Source organism: Triturus cristatus, chromosome 6 (assembly GCF_964204655.1).
Source record: "Triturus cristatus chromosome 6, aTriCri1.1, whole genome shotgun sequence".
Lineage (NCBI taxonomy): Eukaryota > Metazoa > Chordata > Amphibia > Caudata > Salamandridae > Triturus > Triturus cristatus.
The window spans coordinates 998521913-998542160 of NC_140589.1; the positions used below are offsets into that span (position 1 = coordinate 998521913).

General features: G+C 41.8%; 1 protein-coding gene across 1 annotated transcript in view; it reads right to left on the reverse strand.

The window, feature by feature from the left end:
• Positions 1–16273: 16273 nt before the first annotated feature.
• Positions 16274–20248, reverse strand: part of MYCT1 (MYC target 1) — a 203517-nt gene continuing 199542 nt past the window's right edge. The window contains exon 2 of the mRNA XM_085611788.1: positions 16274–17878. Coding sequence (XP_085467914.1) covers positions 17361–17878 — 518 coding nt within the window. The 3' untranslated portion in view covers positions 16274–17360. The remainder of the gene's footprint in view (positions 17879–20248) is intronic.

Consider the following 20248-nt stretch of genomic DNA (forward strand, 5'->3'; position numbering starts at 1 on the left):
TTTAAATACATTCTAAGATGCAATTCTAATTTGGTTTTGAAGCTGAAATTTAAAGGAGTTTAAAGTCATTTCCCACAGTATGGACAGCCCAAAATAAAATGGGAAACAATTTGGATTATCAGTTCTAAACCACCAATTGTCCAGGGCCATAGTCACAAGGAGAGGGTTACGAAGGCCTACATAAATCTAGCACTAATCAAACATTTAAAATAACCATGGACTGAAGATGCTAAAGCTCATACTACCTGAAGCCTTTATACTGAGGCATAAAGTTTACAGATAGCCCATCTTCTGAAGCAAAACGATCACATATACATAGGTTAGTACTTGCGCACACAGCCTTCATGTCCCACCTCCCTGAGCCTTATTAGGCTCTGGGGACCCCATGGCCTTATTTGTTTTTTAATAAAGGGGAGGGGGCCACAACATCCTCCCCTCAAAGCCTTGCTAGGCCTTGGGGACCCCATCCTCCAGCCCTGGCTTTTATTGAAGGAGAGGGGGACACACAGCCCCCATCCCAAAGCCCTGTTAGGCCCTGGGGGCCCCATGCCTCAGGGCCTTCTTTTAAATAATGAGCAGAAGGTCGTGTGCCCCACCGCGACTTTTTAGGCCCTGGGGACCTCATCCCCAAGACCTTATTCTTTCAAATAAAGGGAAAAGGGGCCACAAGCCTCTGAGCCCCAGGCCTTGTTTAGATCTGGGGGATAGGAACTCAATCCCCCACGACTATGCTTTTTAATTAAACAGGAGGAAGCTGAGCGACTCCCCTCCTTGACCCTCTTTAGGCCCTGGGGAACCCATTCCCAGGGCTTACATTAATAGGGGGGTGCATGCAGCCTCCCTCTCCCAGGTGATATTAGCTCCGTGGATCCCATCCCCCGGGGCCCATACTCATAAAGGTGAGTGCCCTGGTGCCAACCCAGGACACCCACCATATATTTGTTGGGGGGCCATGGGGAGAGACCCAAGGACCCCACGGTGCCAGCCTGCTCCCTGCATGAAGCAGAAGCTGGCACTGCTACTTCCAGCAAGGAACAACTACTATTGCCCACCCTCAGGGAGCAGCTACTAAGGGTACACCCAGCGGGTGAAAGCATTATTTTGGTCAGCTTCCATGTCCACATCATTAAAAAAAATTATGCAGTTCTCCTTAAGGTGTTATGAAAAATATATAGAAAGTTCTAAATAAATTTCCCTATTACTACATTAATAAATGTATGCCACTACACTGTACCTCACTCTACTGTACGTCACTCCACTCTCCACCACTGCACTCTACTCACCTTCAATGTATACGGTTACACTCTAACACACTCCATTCTAGGACACCCCACTCTTTGCCACTCCATTGTATGCTATTCTACTGCATGCCACTAAATGCTACTCCACTACCCTCTACAACACTCCACTGCACGCTATTCCACTTGACCCTAACCTACTTGATCAGCTCCACTCTGCGTCACTCCACTGTACCACACTCCACTTTATGCCACTCCACTATACACTATTGCAGTGTATGCAACTACACTCCATGTCACTCAACTATGTGCTATTGAACTCTATGCCACTCCACTCTACCCCACTCCACTGTACACCACTCCATAATCTTTTATTATACTGTATGCTACTCTACTTTACTCTTCTCTTCTAAATGCTACTCCTGTGTATGCCATTCCACTGCATGCCACTCCACTGTACACTTTTTCAGTGTCTGCTAGTCAACTGTATGCTATTTCACTGTATGTCACTCAACTCTACGCCACTGCCCGGTAGGCCACTATAGTGTATGCTATTCCACTGTATGCCCCTCCACTCTACCCTACTCCACTCCACGCCACTCCAATCGATGCAACTCCACTCTATGCCACTCCCCTGTAAGCTCATCTACTGTACACCTCTCCAGTCTATGCCACTCCTCCCTATGCTATTCCACTGTATGCAACTCCACTCTACGCCCCTCCATTCTATGCTATTTCACTCTATCCTGCTCTACTGTATGCCACTCCATTGTATGCCACTACAGTGTACACCACTCCAATCTATGCTAGTCCACTGTATGCCATTCCACTCTGCACCACTCCACTATATGATATACCATTTTATGGCACTTCACTGTCTGCTAGTCCACTGTACCCAACTCCAGCTGTATACTATTCCACCCTACCCCACTCCACTATACGCTAATCCAGTCAAAGACACTCTTCCATGTGCAACTGCACTGTACAAAACTCCACTCTATGCCACTCCAGTAGAACCCACTCAACTGTACACCACTCCACTGATTGCTGTACCATTGGACGCAACTCCACTCTACAACACCCCATTCTACTCTATTCCACTGCATGGCACTCCACTGTACATCACTCCACTTAAATACAGTGTAAGCCACTACATTCTACAACAATATATGCCACTCCACTGCAACACACTGTACCACACTCTAGTCTGCTGTACCACACTCTACCTTACAACACTGTACTCCACTCTTTCCCACTACACTGTACTCCACTCTACAACTGTTTCTCACACTACAATACGGCATACCATTCCACTGTATGACACACCATTCAACAACAATTTACTCCACCATATGCTATGCCACTACAGTGTACTACAGTTTACATCACTGTACTATACTGGCCACCACTCTACTATATGACACTTTAGTCCACTCTACGCTACACCACTCCAGTTATCTACACTGTGCAACAGTTTAGTCAACTGTAGGCACTCCAATTCGCACTGCTCAACTTTTCAACACTCTACAGTACTCTATAAACTTCACTCTACAACACTCTACTGCACTCTTTGCCAGTGTGTGACATTGTACTACACTCTATGCCCCTACACTGCACTGAACAACACACTACTCGACTCTATACCATTACACAATACTGTACTCAGCTCTATGCCACTCGACAACACTCCATTCTGCTCCACTCCATGACACTCAACTCCATGACACTACAGTCGAAAATACTCCACTATATGATACTCACTAGTACTGTACTGCATGTCACTGCACTCTACAATACTCCAGTCAAATCTACGACACACCACACCACTCCACTATACCCAACACTACTCCATTCTGCTCCACTCTTCACAACTTTACTCTATGACACTACACTGCATGACACTGTCCTCTACTATACTCAATGACATGACACGTTACCAATATTCGATTAAATGACACTTGACGCTATGATTTCAGACACATTTTTATAAAAAAATAAAAATCATTCAAATTTACTGAAGAAATCAGAGGTTAAGGCTAAGTTATAGTAAGCAAAACTTTATTCTTTAAATACAAACCTAACCTAAACTATACATACTGGAGAAATTATAAAGTTATAGTTATAACACAAATATCTAATTTATGCACCATTAGTTAGAACTTAAATTTATAATTTACACACCACTTTCAATTTCTCCCCTCAAATATCCCCCATGCTGTGCTGCTGCCCAGCCCTCCCAGTTTGACTGCAAAAGCACACTAACTAATTGGGATATTTTTGCTAGGGTACAAAGATGTGATTTGATTATTAGCAGAAGCTAGACATTTGATTCATATGCACAAGCACACATGCTGTTTTGTTGCTTTCTTGTCAGGATATGTCCTTCTTCAATTCCTTCTGACTCTATCATCACCCAATAGTCTCCGGTATATTGCTCTACGATTAATACACAGACAAGGGGTAAGTAAAGGAAAGAGTTGCTGAAATGTGTCAAGATATATTTTCCCTTACTTATATATAACACTGCAACACCTGTCACAGAATTCTGGCTGCTGGAACTACTTTATTTAGGGGTTTGAAACCAAAATAGCGATACATAACTCTAAGAGCAAAGGCTCTTGCTCATGAAAGTGAAATGCTTCAACACTGGGCCCCTCCTCACCATGTAGGAAGCCCGCCTTCTCCAGCGCATCAGAGCATGTTATTGTTGATGTCCAATGTTAAGGAGAGCTACTTATGAGGGTAAAACTAGCTCATTGAGGATCAATGTACATTTTCTCAAAAGATGACCCAGGCACAACATCAAGCAATCAAGAGACACAATGTATTCATGCTGTATCCCACAGAAAGAAGGCAGGACTATTAAATTAGTTACAAAGCCACACATGCAGGTACTGAAGGGGCATGACACAAGTAACACTGTAAAGCTCTCCCCATCCCTCTTCTCCCTGTAAAGGCCATGTGAGTATTTTATCATCTGCAGTGCTCAATATATAAAAATGTAACTACATGAGTCTAAGGTATTTTTAGGAGCCCTCCACATGCCCTGACTAATGATGGGTTGCTGAATACCAAGGCTGCCTAGCCATGATTTCACCTCATCCCTCTTTCTACCAATTCGTTACACTTCCTGTCTCTTGCTAACTCTTGCAGATCCGTTTTCATACTTGTTTTTTCCCATTGTTAGTGTGTGTCTATATTTATTTTCATCCTTCCTTCTCTCCCTTCTGTCCTTCCACTCTTGCTCAGAGTCAAGACCTGATGATGAAAAATAATTGTGGTCCCCAAAAACTAGTGCCAGCACGCACAAACTGGGGCCACATCACTAGTTAACCACTTGTCATTTCTCGGTTTGAACACACCATGCCTATCAGAACCAAACGTAATGCCTGACTTAGAGTTTGGTGAACAAGGGACGCCATCGCAAAAGAGACAAATTACCCTGTCCACCAAACTGTCAGTCCGTCCTCCTCACTTAGAGTGAGTATTCATTCAAAGCAGCCCCTGTTGGCTCCACTAATGGAATACTTGCTCTAATAGGAGACTTCAAAGGCAAGATATTACACCAGCCACCCTAATTAGGGTGGATGGAGTGAATTGTTTTTTTCCTGTCCATCAGAACTTGGAAATACCTGGTGGGAAGAGACATGACGAAAAAAAGTAATGACTCCTACCCCGGGAGAAAACTCTTAGGATGAGGGATCCTTCTTTTTTTCAAAAACAAACTTCTTTGAAAGTTTTATTTTTGATTTTAAAATTTTTTTGAAAGATTTGATGGCCAGCCATCATGGCTAACAGTACTGTCCATCAAACGTTTCCTACATTGACTGGAACTGACTTGGCAGCTGTAGCTGTCAATATAGAGCAAAGTCTACATGGCTGATGGACAACTCTAAATTTAAAAGGCAAATTTCTCTTGGGAAGGTTCAGGTATTGTCTTCTGCCCGATGGAGTTCACATCATCCGCCAAAGTCTAAATCAGGCCCTTAGTAACATTTGTCAATGCGTATGCCTTCACATTCTCCACCAAATATTAGGTGTGCATTAAGAGCTTAACAGTTCAGAAATACCTATGGTACAGACCTTTTCTTTATAGCACCTCTAGAAGTTTAATTCTATATTGTCTTGCTGTTGCTTGTAAGTATGCCAAGTTGTATTCTTATAGATTTTCTAAAGTACTTTGATGCCTTCTACATAGCTACACTGAATTTTAATTGCATAAAAACAATGAACCTTACATTTCCATTCTGTGCTTTAAGTGTTTTTATTCATGGCTGCCATATGTTCCACATGCGTAAACTTGTTGATCTGGACTGACAGACAGTGCACGGGGATAGCCAAGGTTGGCTGTGGACAAGAGAATTGCTTTTAGGACAACATTACCTAATGAAATGTTAGCTCTCCCAGGCCTAAAAATAGAGATGAAGAAGCAGTGCACAATTGTCTGACAGGCGCACACAGAGTTCGTCACTTTAGCCACAATACTCCTTTTTAGGTCTATTGTTAGCTAAGAACTTTACATTTTATAAATATTATATGTATAACAAACATACAGGTGCTTTCAGCTAGCTTTCTTCATCCATTGGTCTGTTTTTGTGTCATTCACATTTTGCTTCCACCCACCTCAGCATACAGCATGGGGCAGGGGGTCAGCCAATTTCAGCAACTGGCTAACTTCATTTTGAGTGAGAGCATATCACTATTTCACAAGGAGCACATCTGCATACAAATTAGTTCCCTTCAGTGGCCGTGTTTTTTGTTTGTACTTATTACTTTAAGTTTGCCTGTGTGTTTATGGCCTAAAGCTTTCAACCAGCTCTTCACAACACATGACACATTCCATCAGTTCCTACTTCCTGCTAATAATATTCCAAATTTCCTTTGGAGTTGTTTTCCTTTCTTTCTGTGCTCATTAGGAGACACTTCATTTTATCTAGACAAAACCAAAGGAGCTGCTCTGTGCCTCTGCCACAGTGTGATAAGAACAGTACTTTGTCAAATAAACACCTTCCATGTTACAGCTCAGTGAGAGGAGCACTTTTATGCTGGGATTATCATGAAACCACTACAAACTGTGACTGAGATGCAGCCCTCCTGACTCCGACCTGCATCCTGCTGAAGAAGATAACCTATACACTAGACCGGCTTCCTGACACTTAAGACCAAGATATGGAGTTAGACTCTCCCAACTCATCTGGCAGATGGTTACTCCTGCTGCGCTCGCTTTAGTGTAGTATTACATACAGATAGTGGTAAGCAAATATTAGTAATAATTAACATGGTTGAATTGTTCATACTGTTTACCATTCTTATAATGCAGAGTGCAGTAACATGTCTCATCTTCCTGATGATTGCAGCTCATGCTTTCTTTGCAAGATTATGATCATTTCAATAAATGTTTAAAAATGTATTTTCGTATCTTTCCTGTGTTTACTTTGCGCATGCCAGAGTGACCAAACAAAACAGTTAGATCTGCTTTCACGGTTTCTTTGGTAATCAGAGTGTCATGTTTCGGGTTGCCAATAACATCTATTCCCACGCTCAGTTTAGGGGTTGGATGTGGTACTATGAGCGCGCTGAAATCCACCAATAATTACCGATGATATATGTGGATTAAGTCTCTATACTGTGAAGTTGTTGTTGGTCTAATCCACAACACAACCACACCTTTATTTATCCGATTGCTGTTATAGAAGTGTGCACAAGATTGTGTCCATTTAAATCCATTCTTCATATAGTAATTTTCTTTTTAGAATGCATGCAATAAAATGCATTTATAACTGCACTCCTGTATGTTATTTAACTGAGAACTACAGCTATATTTTCAACCCTATCTGCCTGTCTATCAACCTCTCCATCTATACATCTATTAACCTGACTAACTACTGTCTGTCTATCTATCTATCTATCTATCTATCTATCTATCTATCTATCTATCTATCTATCTATCTATCTATCTATCTATCTATCTATCTATCTATCTATCTATCTATCTATCTATCTATCTATCTATCTATCTATCTATCTATCTATCTATCTATCTATCTATCTATCTATCTATCTATCTATCTATCTATCTATCTATCTATCTATCTATCTATCTATCCGTCTGTCTGTCTGTCTGTCTAGCTAGCTAGCTATCCAACCCTCTCTGTCTACCTTTAAGAGCCTCTCTGTTTTTTGCAAGACTCTCTATTTATCTATCGTTTTGACCCTCTCTACCTCCTTGTAATATAGATTTACAAAAGCATTACAAAAACACATTGGCACAAGGAAACTGGGTGGCAGCCAACAACAGATTGATTGGTTTTTTATGTCGGTGTTTGTTTGATCCTTTGATCTTACTAGGATTATGTGTCATAGGGGGTTTCATTGCATAAGTCTGTTGTTGTGTCGTTCACATTTTTTGTCCACCCAAGTCCACTTCAGCCATGATTATGTTATGTTATGTTACATAAATTTCTGACGCACGTGTACACAAAGACAGTTCCATGACACTAAGGTAACTGAAACATAGCGCACAACTGATTGCTACTCATAAGTCAGCCTGAAAAGCCATAGTTTTAGGAGTTACCTGAAACTAAAGTAACCAAGTTCCGCCCTAATATCAGGTGAAAGAGTGTTCCAGATGGGGGGACAAGTACCGAAAATCTTGAACCTCCGGGTGACTTTTTTAAAAAGTGGGAGTGATAAAAAAATTGGAGTACATAGACTATAGGTTGCGAGTAGGCGTGTATTTTTGTATATGAACACAGATAAAGGCGGGACTGCCAGTCTGTAATGATTTGAAAATAAGTCAACCGGCCTTGAAGATTCAGTGCTGTTCGACAGGCAGCCAGTGCAGTTTCCTCAGATGGGGGGGGGGAGCTGGGGGGGGTGTAATGTGGCAGTTCTGAGGGTGATGATACAGTAGCCTGGCTGCCTGATTTTGGACCAACTGGAGTCTGCGATTCAGACCCTTAGGGAGACTCAAGTAGCGAGAGGTGGCAAAATCCAGCCTTGAGATGACCAATGCAATAATAGCCTGAGTAAGAGCCTCGAAGGAAAGAAGTTTGATGATCTGTTTGATTTTCCAGAGTTGTAGAAAAGAGGAAGAAATTACAGCCCCTGAGGTTTCATTGACACGTTGACATTGATCAGTATTGGCATTGTCTGACTTTATTGTAAACTACAATATGCATTTCCTCTTACAAGGAGCACATGCATACAAAAAGTAGTCCCCGTTAGTGCCAGAGACTACTATGGTAATGTGTGCCTTTTTGGACCCCAAAAGATTCTGGGGCAGATTTACAAGCCCCTTGCGCCACTTTTGCGGCACTTTTCCCATGCTAAAAGTAACGCAAAAGTGGCGCAAGGGGCTAGTAAATCTGCCCCTCTGTCTATTACTCAATGTGTTTTTTTAAGTGATGAGAGCACGGCTGCTTCTTCAGCCATAACCAGCGACAGACCTCTTGGCTTTGCCACTGCTTGATTCCAATTGGGTGGATGTGGACCATTTGCCAGAAAGAGGCTGATATTCCATCTACCTTGTTAACAGTGCATTGATAACAATGACACTCCAAGTATGTCAGACAAAACAGCTGCCATTTGTTGGTAAGTGTCCCTCCTCATCAAACTCTAAATAAGGCGCAAAGTTATTGGGAGCAGGGCTAGACACTGATATACTAAAATAACGTATGATTTCTGCGCTGAACTGTGTTGAAAAAGTATTGCTATTAGCATACATATTTTGAATAAAAATGTTCAGTTAAATAAATTGCTTGGTCCAATTTTTCATAGAAAATATCCTCAGGGAGAAGACTTGCAAACTCTCTTAACGTGGGCCAGAGTCACTAGTTAGCCTTGAGCCTTCATTCCAAGTTGAGGTGCCAGGGATACGTTTTTTGTCGGCCCCAATAAATGCAGAAACCATAGGGATTGTATTTATCAGGATCGATAAAAAAAACTCCTATCGCTAATTTTCCCGTTGCAAATGGAGAATAACCTGCATTTTGGTGCAGTAGTTTGCCAGGAATTTTTTACCTGATAAATTTCGAATGGCTTGCCCTGCTGAAAATGAACTCCAAGCATAAAAAAACTCTGACTTATATTTGTGCTTCCTAAACAAAGAGACGTTTACCAAGGGTCCTGCACAAACAGCCCTGAGTAAAAATCCCACAAGGTATGTTGACAGATTACCTAATGCCCATTCTTCAAAATGGTTGTCTAGATGGTCACCTGATTCAGTACGAAAATGTACTTTTGGTTTTTAAATTTTCTGAGAGGGCAAAGAAAACAGCAAAAGTTTCTATTATTGAGTCTTAGGCCCTCATTCTGTGTTGTGCGGAAACACCAAATTTATAATTTCATAACTGGATTTACTGAGGTAACTGGCTTATGTCCACAAGAAAAGCAGAATTACAGAAGAAATTATTGTTTCTATCCCGGATCCACAGATGATTTTCAAATTTCTGGTGGTTTTACGGGGACATAGTCCATTCTGTTACACCTGATGAATATTTCGCTAGAAAACCCTGTAGGTGAAAAAATACTGGATGCAGAATTACCACACTTCCGGGAGCTCTGGGTTGGGTTGTAACTCCATTACTGGCTGAATCAGTATTTCCCTGACTCCTGCAATGAGTGTGTAAGTGAGATTAAAAAAAACATCAACTTCTCTCTTTCTGACTAGGACACTTCGGTTCAGATTCACAAAAGTGAATTACATACTTCTGGTGATCAGATGTTAGAAGGATTTCAAAATGTTATTATCCTGATTAATGCAATTGAACAACAATGTCCCTTATCCATTCCAACCATTTGACAATAAAAACACACAGAACGTACTTACTTAGGATTAAAACATAATTCACAGCCTCATCACAGAGGAGCAGCTATTTCAGCCAAGATGTATGTTAGACCTGGCCATTTTTGCAGGGTTTCCCTCAGATTTTTCACCTCTTTTGCTGAACCTAATTTTGTTGGCAATGCTACTCTGTGCACTTTTTACCTGCTAACCAGGTGTAAGGTGTTTTATCATTTTCTCCCTGAAGCATAGTAAAATTGGCCTACACCTGATTAGCACTTTAATGTACTTATACGTTCCTAGTATATGGTACTGCATGTACCCAGGGCCTGTAAATGAAATGCTACTATAGGGCCTGTAGCACTCACTGTGTCACCCTCTAAAGTAGCACTTTAAAACATGTCTCAGGCCTGCCATTGCAGCTAGTAGTGCAGTTTTGAACTGCCATTTTGACCTGGCAAAATAAAACATTATATATAATAAAGCACTGAACCTTCCTTTTTAATACTTATAAATCACCCCTAAGGGAGGCACTGAAGGCTCGTAGGACATGGCAGATGATATTTAAAGGTAGGACATGTGGGTTTAAGTTTTTTTTGTCCCTGTGGTAAAAAATCCCTAAAGTCTTTCTTAACTACTGTAAGGCTTATCTCTCCCATTGGCTAACACTGGGTTACTTTATTACATTGAATAAGTTCTAACTTTGTATTGGGAGCAGATAGAGCTATGCTGTTAAGACTTAAAATAAATTGTAATTTAAAATCCTCTTCAATGCTAAACTCAGACTTTAAGTCATGTAGAAAAGTGCCCTTTTTGTATGGTCACCCTAAACGTTTTCCCCAATGCTGATGGTTATGACTCTGAAAGTGTACTGGAGCCTAGTATCTGGGCCGAAGTGCCAGTGTCATCTCCCTAAAATATGATGCATGTGAATTGGTAGCCCCAATTAGCAAGGACTTTACCCCCTTATAAGTCCCTGGTAAGTGCTACCGATGGTACCTAGGGCATGGGAGTTAAAGGGTCACTAGAGCCTGCAGCACTTATAGTGTCAATCGGAGTGACCCATGTAAAGAGGTGACAGCAGGCCTGCCGTTGCTGGAGCACTGAAAACTCGACTTTGCCATCACCATGATGGACAAGCTCCAAACACTATTTTAATATATGTTAGTCACCCCTAAGGTAGATCTTCTGAGTCCAGGAGGGATGGTGCATTATATATGCAGACATATAAGTGCAAACTTATATGTCCCTATAGTAGTCTCTTTCCATTAAGAGCAAATATAAGTGTTCATGGGCTATAATATAACATGGGCTGGCACCCAGTCACCCCAAGGTTGCCAGCTCCATTATGGTCCCACAGAAAAGTGGCATGTTTGTATCAAACAACTTGTCCCATCAAATCCAACTTTTTCCCAAAGTCAGATTTGACGTGACATGCACCCAGTTGGCTACCTTAGAGGTTGCCCATCTGATTGCCTCAGCCTTTCCTGTTCCCTGGCTGACAGCCTGCAGCTACTGCCACCAAGACAAGAATCTAGCCCCCTGACAGGAGGTGTTAGAACTCCCTGAAGTGAGCAACAAAGGCATGTCTGGGCAGGAGATGTCACCTCCCTCCCTGACAGGATGGCTGGTGAAGTGGCACATCAGGAGGTGAGATTCAAAGCTCTCAGTGCCTCTGATATGAAAGTAGGCTGCCTCCCAAAGGAGGAAACAGCCAATCTCCTTTCCCCCAGGCACATTTGCACCTGGATAGGATGGGAAATTAGGTATTCAGGAGGTTTACATCCCCAGAATGTTAGCTGTAGTGGGCTACCTGGTCTGTACAGCAGAGGATGGGTTTTGTAATTTGAAAAAGTGACAGAATAGAGGGCTCTGGGTAGAAAAGGTGACACACACACCCATATGTGGTCACACTTCAGGGACGATTTAGCCACTGGAGCTAGAAGCTCATTGGCTACTTGCATCCACACGCCTAACACCCCTAATTCGAGGGTTTAAGGGGCACTCCTTATCCCAGACCATAGTCTAAGTTCCAAAAGAAAGGAGAACCACTCTGCAAGCCAAATGCAACTACAGAACTCCCTTGCACTGGAGGTACTAGTCCCCTGTAGTCCTGTTCTCCAGCATGTTTAAGGTGGATACAATTTTCGTCCAGACTCCAGGATGTCGAAGTAACCTAAAGGTGTGTTTGCTACTGCCAAGGCTTTGTGGCAGCCAGTTAGGCTACCACTACCTTTGTTGGACGCTGCACCTCGAGTAAATCCCACAGCATCCTCAACCAGCTGCGTCAGTGGCCCCGTTGTCGAGATTTTGCATCTTTTTCCTCACCTGCTCTGTCCATGCAGCAAAACCAGCAACCACTGCTCCTGTGTTCAGCAACAAGGACAGTCGAACAACTCTAAACCCGGGCCATACGAGCCAGGTAAAATTCAACTCACTTAAGAACCCTGGTCCTGGAACCAGCCTTGCCTTACCCCCTGACTGGACTCGACCTGCAAGTGACCTAGTGTCATTAGTCTGATGTCCCATTGACCGCAACGTTATCCTTTTTAAGAGTTAAATGCACTGTTTTTTTTTCCTTTTAGAAATTCATATCTCTGGCTATACTCATCCAATTGTCTTCATTTTGGCGTCTAAACCTATATAGAAATCTTCACTTTTTTCATAAATTGGTGTTGGATTTCTTTTGAGTCGTGTCAATTACTTATCGTCCATATTGGTACTCTGAAATGCTTAACACATGTTCATCTAGTAAAGGCTGTCTGTACTCTGCCACACTACCAGGACTGAGCAAGCGATTTATTAGCATGAATCCAAAGGACCTATTTGGGTAAATGTGACAGTATTGAATAGTGAAGCCTAACCAGAGTCACTACATTATACCCCACTTTCATACAAGTCACAATTAACCCTGGGCGTAGTGGGCGTAGTGGGGCTATGTGGAGCAGCGCGTAGTGTGGCAAAATCTACGCACACTCGCGCGCTCCGTGTAGCCCCACTACGCGCCACCCGCCTCCCGCCCACCCTCATTTCAAAAAAATTGAAAGAATGTTAAAAGTAAATAAAATACTTTACCTGCAGTGTGCCACGAGAAATGCGCATGCGCGGGCCTCCGCGCATGTGCATTTGTGTGAAGAAGTTGCCGTCAAGCAGGAAGAGGGAGCCCCGGGACGCCGCACTGCAGGTAAGGTATTTTATTTACTTTTAACATTCTTTAAATTATTTTAAAATGAGGGCGGGCGGGCGGCGGGTGGCGGGCAGCTCTGCTTCGCCGCGGCGTGTGCGTAGCGCTGCCTGCTATGCCTACTTCGTAAACAGCGAAGCAGGCAGTGCTACGTGCACTCCATGGGCGAAGCGGAGCATGACGCCCAGGCTTAGTCACAATTCTACAAATGAGGGGTGGGCAGTTTCACTCCACAGAATTCCGCAGAGTCGCATAAAAACTCTGCGAGATTCAGTGAAGTTCCATGAGCTGTGGAATTTACCACATCGCATGCCGTAAAATCAGCACGAACAGCCAGAGGGCACATCTTCTTTCTACCGCTTGAGTAGATTTTGCCCTTGAGTGTCAGCTTTGTCAAGCCAAACGGTAGCAAACTGCTACCACCGCCCACGTTGGGAAATCTCGCCGGAGGCATTCTAGCTCTCGACTTTCTCGCTTGCCAACTTAATATTATCAAGCCTCACACAAAAAAAACCCACCATGCAGCGGTTTGTGGAGTTTTTCAGGAATGCCATGCTCCAAGCAGAGTGGGCAAAACTCTGCAATCTCTGCTAGTGGAGTGGATTTTATCGTCCACTCCACCTGAAAATGCCACTTTTAGAAAGTAGTCATTTTGTTGTCCTAACCATTGTGCCTCCTGCCAGAGTCCTGGGTCACATGACTGTGAACTGCTCCGCAGTTGGGGTTTGTGTATTTCTCCAAAAGTCAGGTGACAGACCTCGTGTTTGTGTTACAGAGTCATAACAAGCTGCAGAGGCCTCCCTGCAACTGCCCAGCTGATCTGCTGCAGCTGGACTTGCCTGGAACTGCCTGAACCCTTCTGGCCTCTGTTGGAGTGAGTTCCTGATCCCTAAGAGGTGCACTCCAAGTCCTGGACCCTTGGCTGGCATTAGTCTGAGCTCTTACCAAGAAGAAAGGGTGAAATCCTGAAGGTTGGGTTCTTCCTGGTCACAAACAGGCTCCTTGATGCCAAGGCTGCCGCCCGTGATTACTGCCAATGTGTTAATCTGTTAAAGACCTGTACTTTGCAGTACAGCAACCACCAGTGATGACCGGCCACGCAAGACCTGCATTTCGTGATACAACAATTATATCCTGTGGTGACCACCAACAAGAAGCTCTAGCATGACCATCTGTGATGCCCGACCGGCTTTTTTTTCTACAGTGAGGACAGCTGGCGCTGCAAGGCCTGCTCATTGCACTACAGCGATGACCGTCCACAATGCTCTACCTGCTACTTACTGCCTCATCCCAGACGAGAGGAACTCTTTGTACTGGACTTTGAGAAGATAACTCTTTCATAGGACTAACCTGGTCCCTGTAAATGAGCTGTGCTCCATCGCAGTGAGCCTGAACTTCTAACTTTACCACAGTCAAGCACGACCAGTTGAATGCAAGTGCCGCTTTTTGCTTTTTTTGTTTAAAACTTCAAAATTGAACTTTTCCATTTCTACTGATTGGATTTTTTCATTCTGGTATCATTTTATTTATTATAATGTACTGTATTATTATAAATTGGTTTCTGATTTTTTCTTGCGTTGTGCTTTATTACAGTTATGATTCTGCATAATTACTTTACACATTTCCTCTTAGTTAAGCCTGACTGCTTTTGTGCCAAGGTACCAGAGTTAAGCACAGTTTAATTTAGTGAGTTTTGTAGTTCACCTTGCCTCACAATGTGGTTGTTGCCTGAGTGGTGCTTCAAACCTCCTCAATCAATAACCCAATTTCTTACAATGTATGACTTGTCCCTTGCAAAGAGGTCCATTATCATAGATTGGACATGCATTTAGAGGGAGGGCTTGATCTGGAAGTGCAAGTGTGAAAAATAAAGTTTCAATCATTTATTGTTTGACTCCCATTAGCTAATAAGGTTGAATGAAGGGAATCTGCTGACATCAGTAGGCCACTGGACTTCAACTTAAGTGGGTAAAATTGAGCAATGCGCACAAACACTTGTGGTCTGCGTAGACCATAGCTGTACATGGATATATAATTCACACATGGGAAGCATTGAGGCTTGAGAAGGCAGAGCTCATTCGCCTATGCCAATCAGGTCCAAGGTTTCGTCGACAACAGGAAAGTAGTTCGCTGCCGAGAGGACACATGTTTTAGAGAATTAGGGATACCTGCTTGCACAGCCATTGTATGTTATGGCCGTTTTGCATCATGTACATTTCGAGCACAATCTGAATGTTTGAGAGAACATTTTAATGTGTGGGTGCCCAACATTGATATATTAGGACTGGATCCATACAACATTTTTCAGGCTATCTCTGATAAATGTGAACTGGAATTTTTTCACAAAAATAGTGGTTTTCCTAAGATATGGTTTGGTCCCACCTCATGTTAACCAGAACTGGAACCCCTGACCTCAAGCTGTGCATATGCAGCCAAAACTGTAGTGTCACAAATTCGCTCTGTGAAGCAGATCATGAGCAAATTGCATTTGTTTTGTACAAGGGATGACACATTTGCCACCGAAAGAGAGGAAAAATGCACTAATGTTATTCAGATACGTATTGCCCTCCACTGTTTTAATTATGGTTGTGTGGATAGATGATTTCACTGGCATTCCAAATTTCCCAATCTTTTGTTTCTTTATATACATAAATACTTTTGCTAGAACAATTCTCATTTGACCAAACATGGTTGATGGTTTGTACTGTATCATTTCTCTATAGCGCTTAAAACTATCACTTATCCAGCCCTCAACGCACTTTCCAGGATGCACCCAGATCTAATTGAGATAATCAGTAAACAACACCCATCAATTAACATGCAATCTTTGACGCAAGAGAGAATATGTGTTGTAGAATTGCTGTAGCTTTACACAATATAAGGCTAGAGCTTGTGAAAGACATTTGTTTTGGGAAAGTAATGTGGAAGTTGTTTTTCCTACCAACACTTTTGAGTATACTTAGGAAAATGAAGTTCTAGAACGCATGTGTCCAATCGATGTTTGCTGGACCTCCACAAGACAGCAGACACCATGGAAGAACAAAAAACACAACACAACACACCGTGTCATTGAGAAATATAAATGTAATTGGCACACTTGCAATATAAAAGAAGAGAACAAGTTCATAAAATATAAAAGTAATTGTGCTTCATACAATGAAAGTAAGTAACTTTTCTAGAATAGGAAATGAGAGAATCATAGGTACAGTGAAACATCTCACTAGAGCGCTCTTGGAAACCTAATTGAAAAAAGATCACACAATGTAATTATAAAACGGTGTACAAAATCAGAGAGACCATGGTCCAGTCTGCTGTACTGGTTCCTTTTGCTCCTACAATTCCTCAGAATATTCACATACAAATGGGAGACGTGGCGTAGTGCTACCTTGAGTCATGTCGAAAGAGGACTGATAAATCTCTGCTATAAATGGAGCCCTTAAGAGCTGGTGGTGGCGAGGCCACAAATACAATATCTCTTTCATAAACTAGGTTTCCTCATCTTTTATAAAATAGTATAGGCCTTCAAAGATTCCTTCATAGTTAACAGACGCACTGTAAATAGACAGTGTGATCTACCTTAAAATGTTTGATAAATGACAGAATATGTGTAGTTAAATACATTTTCTGACACTTTTGACTCAGTGGAGTAACAATTGTGTAATGGGCTATGGTGCAAACAAAGTAACTTACCACCCTGCCCCCCCGCCCACTGTTACATAATAAAATATAGCTGTAATGCGGATACAATGGACCCGTACAGTCCCCTGATGTTACTACAATATCCTGGTGTCACTACAGCTCAGCTAATGCATTAGTGATTGCTATGCCGTTGTCTAGACTGTAATCACTTCTCATGTTGAATCATTTTCTTACATTTAGATTTTTTGTTCAGAAAATGCTAGCAAATACTGTCTCCAGCCCAGGAAGTTAGCTCATTCCCTTAATTAAATGGACCTGGCCTGCTTCTGGTCACAATGGTATGAGGCACTACAGTCAGTCATTAATATCTGCATAACAATAGATTGTTTTCCTGCAGCATACTGTAAAATACTGCAAAGGGAGGCAAGTTCCTCTGGTCTAGTACGTTCATGGCCCATCTCTTGCACAATTTTCAGTGTATATTAAAAATGAGAATATTCCTTTATTTACTTAGTCAAGAATCTGGAAAAGCTCTTATAATAGATTCATAGGCAGGAGGCGGGGTTTGTGTTGAATGGCACACGCGAAGATTGTTATTCGACCAATGGAATTCAGGTCGGTTTAGGCTAGTATTATTTGCAGTGGGAGATGAATTGTTGCTGAGCGGAAGGGTTACAAGTTCGCTTTCGGCCTCCACTGCTAAGGGAGGGCATTGCAAAAATGGGTGGAAAGTTGAGGCTCGGAAGCTTGATTTTCGGTTGAAGGAGTCACCTTGCTCTAGAGAAGCTTGCCTCTGAAAAGTGAGGCTGGCTAGACTGAGGTTACTGCGGCGCTCTGAGCTGCTGTTGCGGTAGAACCCTCCTCTGTTAAGGGAATGGTTGTTGGATGAAGATCTTTGGCGCCGACCTGAGACTCCAGGGGAGATAGGAGCGCTGGCTCTATGACGAGACAAGCAAGTGAGAAAAGCGAAGATAACTGCTCCAATCAACAGTCCAACTCCAATTGAAACAGTAAAGGATAGAATAACACCACCTGTAGGAAAGAAAAAGAAACATCAATTTTAGAGCTTTTAATACTTTGTGCCTAGATAACATAAACAACCACAAATATCACATCCCTTTCCTTCTATTTGTGCGATGGAGTTATATTTAATTGATATTGTGGAGGCAATTAGAGAATCAAAGAATCACATTGTAGAGTATATATATAGCACTTTCTTTTGTAATACATATACTATATAACTCTTCTTAGACATTGACACTCGTAAAAAACATGAGAAATGGAGAACAACACACAATAGCAGGGACTAATTGCTATGAACTCTTTAATTAACACATGGTTCCCGTTTAATTCTTTTGGAAATGATCGAATATTGCACTTTAGAAAGTAAAGGTATTATGAACAATAACTTGATTGATCAACTAGTACTTTACAGATATTTAAGTTATTGAGTTTGTATAATATGAATGCTCATTTTAAATGTTTTTAGCACAAATCGCACTTTACATCCAAAAAGGTCATCATATATTCTTAAAGTCTGTCTTTTTTATTTTAAAACCTCCTTTTTCCTTTGAGGGAGAAAGATTGCATACTTTGCATAAAAATGTTTAATTGTTTACATCTCCTCATAGAGCGACTATGAATTAATGCATTTTGCCTCTTACTGCCATGCAATGAATAATGACATGTACCCTACCGATACAAACATGAGTAAAAAATGGCGGCCATATGTAGCCATATCTGTGTATAAGATGAGGGTCAGCGGACTATTATGTTGTGAATAGTAGAAACAGACAAAGGGATCTAATTGCACATGTTCACTTTAAATAGACGATCTAGACAGCAGGGCTCTATGGTCCAGTTGAAGGCGGTGAGCCGAAACGCGTAGACCGTCCATGCTTTGCACAATGGTGTACTAATAAAGCACTTTTCTTGGTAAATTACCTGTGGATATCTGCCCCTTGATGCTGTGGAACTTTCGCCGTGTGGAGGTGTGGAGCTTGTTGAAATCAAAATATATATATATATATATGCAACGATTCTCCTTTCTCCTCCCGCCGTCTGGACGCACTATACATATGGAATTCCTTCGCGTTCCGTGGACAGTTCTTTTGCACGGCGAAAGTCACGGCACCAAAACTGAGGTAATTATTTTAAAGATGATTTATTACCACACCATAGTGCAAAACGAACAAAACAGGACGGTCTACTCGTTTTGGCTTCCAATAGCCTTCTACTGGACCATAGAGTCCTTCGCGTCTAGACTGTATTTTTAAAGTGCTTGGTGCTTAACCCCTTGTTACTGTTTACTATTTTTGAACAACTAGATTGCTGGTCCTCTCGAGCAGACATGGATTAATTCATCAGCCATTTTAACATTATTTGTAAAGTACTTTCAATTACAAAAAGTGCAAGTGCAGGATTAAAATTCAGATATGTACACTTAAAAAACAGAGTTTACCATAGGATTTCATGCTGGAGGCTCAATGTTATCAAAGTTACTTATATTCCATCATTATTCTGTTACACAGTCCCATGCCTATTCAGTACACCTGATACCACGTTTCGGATATACGACTCTGGACTACATATCACTTCACTATGGTAGGCATTCCATCCAATTGTATATTTAGCAATGGTTCCATGAAACTACTCTGTGGGACCTAATCAATGTAAAGTACAAGTTGAGTCCAAGACCAATCAAAACTTCATTGATGTTGCCTTTTATGTGAGTACATTTTATATGAGTCCATCAGTACTTTATGGGTATAATACCTATTATTGTCGCCAAAACGAGAAAGGTGGGGGGGGCCGGGGGATGGCACTATGGTATGTCTATGTTCTGCTCATACTCTCAAGATGTTTAGTTCCAGCAAATGAATCAACTCTGGTTAAAAAGTATTTTAAGCTATAGCGAGCATATGAGTGGGAGTTATGTGAGAAGATAAACAAATGTATGATGACGACAATCTAATGAAGATATAAAAGTGTGAAAAAATATATACAAAGGTGTTGAAGGGGATTCTACCCGGTAATTGTCATTTTGTAGAATTTCACTATTTACAAATGAACGTGCAGTTCTGCATCCAAGTTGTGTCCATATGGATGTTCAGTGCCGATCGCAAGGATGACTCGAGATTCTGTTCTTCGTAATTTCAAGGTTCAATCTCTGCCTCTTTCTGTTGGTTTTGCAATTTTTATCCCTGAGTATTTCGGTTGTTTGCAGTCACTTGAATGAAATTCATGGAAGTGTTTTGCCATGGAATAGCTGAAATCCTTGTAGGATTCTTAGTTTTAATTTGTTTATTGTACTTCCTATGTAGTGTTTTTTGCAAGGAAATGTTAATCTGTAGACAACGTACTTAGATCTATATGTGATGTGGTATAGGATGCTTTCTGTGC